The following is a 6,284-nucleotide window of genomic DNA, read 5'->3' on the forward strand; positions in this document are numbered from 1 at the left end:
GTGGTAGTGGCTGGGGACTTAGAGTGGCCGTGGCCGTGGATGTAGAGTGGCCGTGGCCGTGGATGTAGAGTGGCTGTGGTTGTGGATATAGAGTGGCCGTGGTACGTCTGCTCCAGATCCGGTTCTGCTGTGTCCAACCACACTGGGAAATCCAAGTCCTCGGGAAGTCCCGGGCATTCCACAGATGTGGCTGTGGCAGTGGTTGGCTCCTAGGGAGCAGGCCCGTCCCCACCTGCCCTGTCCTGAGCGCACTCCCATCGGCACAGAGATGGCAGCTCACAGGACAAGGGTGCTCGAGGGGCGAGTGGCCTGTCCCTCCTCATCCCAGGCGGGTGTGATTTGAGGTGGGGCTCGAGGACTTTCTGAGCAATGGGGACGCCCGCACGCCATTGCAGCTGTGGCTCTGTGTGCCGGACACCGGCTCAAACCCATAGCCGACCGCAAAGGTGCACCCAGAGGAGTGGGTACGCTTCGGGCTACGCGGCAGTCGGTGCGGTTGCCAGCTGCAGTGAGTGCCCACTCTGGACAGGGGAGGAGTCTGGGCGTGAGGGCAGCGGTCCCCAGAAAGGTCTACACGGTCACAGTCACACGACTGCAGTGTGAGTCTGAAGCTCCTCTAAAATATGTCAGCCAAGGCCCAGCCACAGAGTCAGCCCCACCACGGGAGGCTGGAGGCCACACAGGCTGAGAGCAGTCCCAGGGGCCCCTGAGCCCGAGCCAGCTGTGATCCTGGCCTGCTGAGGCAGGGGCAGGAGGTCAGGAGCCCGTGAGGCCCCGAGACGCCTGCCTCTGCCTGGCTCCCTGCTCCATGCCCCGCACTCCATCCTCGCTCCCTCTTGCTCATAAGGAAGAGTGAGAGAGAGAGGAAGGAAGAAAGGAAGGAAGGCCGGCCCAGTTTTTTTTAAATGTGAAAGGGTCAGGATACCTGTGGTCCTTGAAGAGAAGCCCATGAAGACAGGTAAGACTGATTTCCAAGACCGTGAGTGACATTTAACGAAGACTGAGACCAAACGCACTGGGTCTGGCGCCCCAGGGTTCTCTCTCCGGGGCCGTACTTGGCAGACTGACAGGCTACTCATCCTCGCTTCAGCCCCGTCCTCCCAGCCACGATGAGGCCGTGTTTCCCAGCTTCCCTTGGAGGCTGGCGGTGCGCGAGGGCCAGAGTGCAGACGCGAGTGGAGCGTTCCCTCGCAGGCCGCGTGAGTAAGCAGGCTCCCGCCCACCTCCCTCCTCCCCACACAGGTGGGAGACAGAGGGTCCCATGCCTGTGCCGCCAGGCTGTCCAGGCAGAAGCGAACGTCTGTCCGTCTGTCCACTGCACTGAGTGTTTGGGGGTGTCTTCTTGTTGTTCGCCAGGGAGAGACAGCCAGAGAGGGAGAGCCAGAAAGCACCCCCCCGCCCAGTACACGGGCAGTCCCGCCTCCTCCATCTGTCCCTCCTTTGGGGATTTTGGGCACACACGCCTGTGCACCCAGAGTGTTTCTCAAGCCAACGGGCCAGGACTCAAACCACGCTGTCAGCCAGGTGGGATCCTGCCACCTCAACCACGAGGCCATGAGCTGGTCCACTGAAGGTGGCTTTCTAGTGGCATAATAGTCCCAGACCGCCTTTCTAAGAAAGGACAGCTGCATGGATTTGAAAGCAGCCAGGTTTGAATCCTCCTGCTGGCTGAGCCAAGCTGCTATACAGCACCTCAGTGACGATGAGGGACATGTGGGCTTAAAGGAGGTGGCACCCACACCACGGAGCAATGGCAGTCCTTGAGGCAGCCACCTGGAGAGTGCAGGCGCTCGGGGATAGGCCACAGGACGGGGCTCAGGGGCAGGCCGCCAGAAGGGATGGCTCTGGGCCAAGGCGCAGCCCCCTCCGGCCGTTAGCAGCCCTGGTCTCGGGGTCATGGTCCTCGTGCCCCTACCCACCCCCTCCCCAGCCCGTTCGTGTCCACCCCAGACGTACAGCCCAAGACCCGACACTTTTCCAAGCCAGTCGCCCGGAGGATGGGCACTGCACTTACCGTTGGTGAAGTCTGCGACCAGGGAGACACACCGCTGGCCTCCATAACACTTCTGGGTTGCCTCGCTGCAGGACACCTCACTGTCACCGTAGCAGGCGGGGCACTCCATGTTGCTGGGCACGCCTTCCTGTGGAGGGCCTGGGACGTGAGAGCCATCACTCAGGACATGTCCTGGGAGGCAGGACACAGGCGAGCAAGGACCCCGGGAGGCCCAGAGAACGAACCAAGTCCTCCCTTGAGACTCTCAGGTTCAGCCCTGAGGACCTCCAGGTCCCTCCAGAACATCCTGTAATACGTCCGGCCCACAGGCCCCTCGCCTCCAGGCAAGGTCGCGGTCCACAGCGTATCGGGTACAGGGGAGAAAGGGAGGGCTTCCAGCCGGCATCGACACGGCCCGCTGTCCAGCCGCCAGCCAGCAGCTGTGGCCATCACTCAACGTGGGGTGCTATGTAACACGTGACAAGGGGCAGTTACAGAGGGCCGCCCCTGGCGTGATGGCTAAGGCGATGGAGCCCATGCGGGTACGTGAGCACGCACGCCCAGCACCCCGGAAGGAGTGGGGAGGCTGGGCGCAGCCCCGTCCCTCTCTGGTGAGTCTCCATGCCCTCCGACAGCCGAGGACGGAGAGCTGAGATGGACTCTGCCCTTTGTTAACTGTGCTTGGTGGCCCCAGCCGGGGACACGGCCTTCTCAGCCAAATTTCAGCCAAACGGGGACCGGTCAGGTCAGCAGTCCTCATCTCGTGACCCAGGGGCCCGAATTCCCCGGGCCCTCGCAGAAGGCCACGAAGGGAGGCGAGCAGCCCTCAGCACAGGCCCAGCAGCTCTGCCTCCTCTCGTCCGTGCAGCTCCCAGGGGCTACTTGGTGTGAGAGTGACAGACCAAGTGCCGAGTGTGTGTGAGTGCGTGTGAGAGCATGTGAGAGCGTGTGAGAGCGTGTGAGTGCATGCGAGAGCGTGTGAGAGCATGTGAGAGCGTGTGAGAGCGTGTGAGTGCATGCGAGAGCGTGTGAGAGCATGTGAGAGCGTGTGAGAGCGTGTGAGTGCATGCGAGAGCGTGTGAGAGCATGTGAGAGCGTGTGAGAGCGTGTGAGTGCATGCGAGAGCGTGTGAGAGCATGTGAGAGCGTGTGAGAGCGTGTGAGTGCATGCGAGAGCGTGTGAGAGCATGTGAGAGCGTGTGAGAGCGTGTGAGTGCATGCGAGAGCGTGTGAGAGCATGTGAGAGCGTGTGAGAGCGTGTGAGTGCATGCGAGAGCGTGTGAGAGCATGTGAGAGCGTGTGAGAGCGTGTGAGTGCATGCGAGAGCGTGTGAGAGCATGTGAGAGCGTGTGAGAGCGTGTGAGTGCATGCGAGAGCGTGTGAGAGCATGTGAGAGCGTGTGAGAGCGTGTGAGTGCATGCGAGAGCGTGTGAGAGCATGTGAGAGCGTGTGAGAGCGTGTGAGTGCATGCGAGAGCGTGTGAGAGCATGTGAGAGCGTGTGAGAGCGTGTGAGTGCATGCGAGAGCGTGTGAGAGCATGTGAGAGCGTGTGAGAGCGTGTGAGTGCATGCGAGAGCGTGTGAGAGCATGTGAGAGCGTGTGAGAGCGTGTGAGTGCATGCGAGAGCGTGTGAGAGCATGTGAGAGCGTGTGAGAGCGTGTGAGTGCATGCGAGAGCGTGTGAGAGCATGTGAGAGCGTGTGAGAGCGTGTGAGTGCATGCGAGAGCGTGTGAGAGCATGTGAGAGCGTGTGAGAGCGTGTGAGTGCATGCGAGAGCGTGTGAGAGCATGTGAGAGCGTGTGAGAGCGTGTGAGTGCATGCGAGAGCGTGTGAGAGCATGTGAGAGCGTGTGAGAGCGTGTGAGTGCATGCGAGAGCGTGTGAGAGCATGTGAGAGCGTGTGAGAGCGTGTGAGTGCATGCGAGAGCGTGTGAGAGCATGTGAGAGCGTGTGAGAGCGTGTGAGTGCATGCGAGAGCGTGTGAGAGCATGTGAGAGCGTGTGAGAGCGTGTGAGTGCATGCGAGAGCGTGTGAGAGCATGTGAGAGCGTGTGAGAGCGTGTGAGAGCATGTGAGTGTGTGTGAGCATGTGAGTGCGTGCGAGAGCGTGTGAGAGCACGTGAGTGCGCGTGAGAGCGCGTGAGTGCGCTCGAGAGCGTGTGGGTGCGCATGAGTGTGTGTGGGTGCGCGTGAGAGCGTGTGAGAGCGTGTGAGAGCATGTGAGTGCATGTGAGAGCGTGTGAGAGCGTGTTAGAGCGTGTGAGAGCCAGACACTCTGCTCTTCTCACTCCACGCTTCCGCTGGAAAGTGTTATTTCTATGTAAACATGGTGTAGAGACTGGTAGTGGCTCAACGGGAAAACACTTGGGAACTCCACCACGCGGGCAGGCTCCCGGCTCACACCCGGAGGGCTCCCTGAGCACAGTGCGCACCAGGGCGTCCAGGGCCACCTGAGGCTCAGGGCAGACCCTGGCGTCCAGACCCGGGTGGGAGATCTCACCCCCCCTTCTCTCATGGAAAAAGTAAACAAATAAACTGTTTAAACTGTTATTAATAATAATGTAATGGGCTTGTTATGTTTAAGTGAACTAAAATTTCTAAATTTTCTTTGCTTTTATTAAAAGCAAAGTAAGAGCCACCCTCCTCCCTTACGTCCACTGCTTCGTTATAAAGACAGTTAATACTGATGAGTGGAGTCCACACAGACAGAAGTTCTCTGGGATCCTCAGAAATTTTCAGGACTCGGAGTCTTAAGCAGAGAGCCTGGGGTCACAGGGCCAGGCACTTCACGGGGGCGGGAGAGCACGCGCTGGGCCTACTGCAGTGTCGCTCGAGCGTGGGCCAGGCCTGCGTGTTACCCGTTACGCACTGGAGCGCCAGACCCTGCGTGCCCACCCCCAGAGTGAGAAGCGTGGTGCGAAGGAAGGGCCAGAGCTGAGAGGACGCGGCGCCGGCGAGGGGAACGCACCCGGGGCGCTGTCCGTGTCATTGCACGTCTCCCCCTGGCAGCACTGGCTCGCAAAATGGAAGCGTTCTCCCTCGGACACATGGACGGCAAAGGCCGCGACGGCGCTGGTCTCCCCGCTGCAGTTCTTCTCCGAGCAGAACATGTTCCGGTAAAGTCTCACGTCGCCCCCTACACGGAGGCAAATGCAGACTGAGCCTCGGGCCCCACCCGGTGCCTGCTCCAGGCCAGGCCCCACAATGGAGACTGCCCGGTGCGGCTTGGGAGGCGCTGGAGCAGGAGTCCTGCAGAAGCAGAAAGGCTTCCTCCTCGGGCAGCTCCCTCCTTACAGGAGCTTATCCGAGATGGGGGGCTCTGGAGCAAGGCGTGTGGGCCCAGCCGTGGGCTCAGGCTGCACGCACCAGTTGGTCTCAGCGTCTCCAGAACCAGCCAAGAGGAGGACATGGGAGAAGGCGTGATGGGATACACAGGGAAAGACACGGGGAAGTGGGATGGCGTGCGAGTCTGGCCCATCTCGGTGGCACAGAAAGTAGCCCTGCCGAGCATAACGCTGACCACGCAGCTGACCGTGCGTCCAGACACCCAGTCAGCCCAGAAGCATTCCCGGCACACGCTGCCCAGCACACGCTGCCCGACATGCATAGGCGAGAGCTGGGGAGGGGCCAGGGCCTGAGGAGAGCCCGGCAAGGGCACCACGCTCTCTCGCTGTCACGCGTGCACGCTCTCTCATGAATAAAATAAACTCAAAAAGTAAAGAATGAGCTTACTTTGATGCAAAAAAATTTCTGAAATCTATGTATAGTTTTTTCATGCTACACATTTTCCTAATACACATTTTCCATGAAGACTCCAAACATTGATCTATCTAAACATAAAGTTAATACACTGTGGGAGCCAGCCAGGTGGCCTGGCGGCTAAGGCACTGGACTTCCACATGGCTGGCCACAGTTTGGTTCCCAGACCCAGCAGCCTGAAAACCACGCCAGGTGGACTGCAGCACGGCCTCCCCAGGGGTGATTCCTCGCTCAGCTCTCTCTCCCCGGAAGTGCAACTGCACTACAGCAAAAACTGAAAAGGGATAAAACCAGGGCAAGGAGAAGGTAACCCGAGCTGCTTGACCAGGCCGCTGAGCACAGCAGTCCACCCTCGCAGTCCACGCCTTCGTGTGAGTGGAAATAAGTTTAGGAAGTAAGAACTCTGCCCTGGAGACACCTGGCGGTCACGGCTACCACCAGCGGCGTCAGGGCGAGGACAACCGTCTTAGTGACCGGTGTCTGATCCGAGGAAGGAGGACCAGGAGGGAAAGGGGCGGGAAGAACATGGAGCCCC

The 6,284-nt window shown here is 60.0% G+C and overlaps 1 protein-coding gene across 1 annotated transcript in view; it reads right to left on the minus strand.

Moving 5' to 3' along the window:
- The window catches only part of LYPD8 (LY6/PLAUR domain containing 8), an 8,367-nt gene that overhangs the window by 1,017 nt on the left and 1,066 nt on the right, over positions 1 to 6,284 (minus strand). The window contains exons 4-5 of the mRNA XM_006147472.1: positions 4,959 to 5,126; positions 2,015 to 2,185 (exon numbers count right to left, since the gene is read on the minus strand). Of these exons, the coding sequence (XP_006147534.1) occupies positions 2,015 to 2,185; positions 4,959 to 5,126 (339 nt within the window). The remainder of the gene's footprint in view (positions 1 to 2,014; positions 2,186 to 4,958; positions 5,127 to 6,284) is intronic.

The sequence above is a fragment of the Tupaia chinensis genome, unplaced genomic scaffold (assembly GCF_000334495.1).
Source record: "Tupaia chinensis unplaced genomic scaffold, TupChi_1.0 Scaffold000214_1, whole genome shotgun sequence".
Taxonomy (NCBI): domain Eukaryota; kingdom Metazoa; phylum Chordata; class Mammalia; order Scandentia; family Tupaiidae; genus Tupaia; species Tupaia belangeri.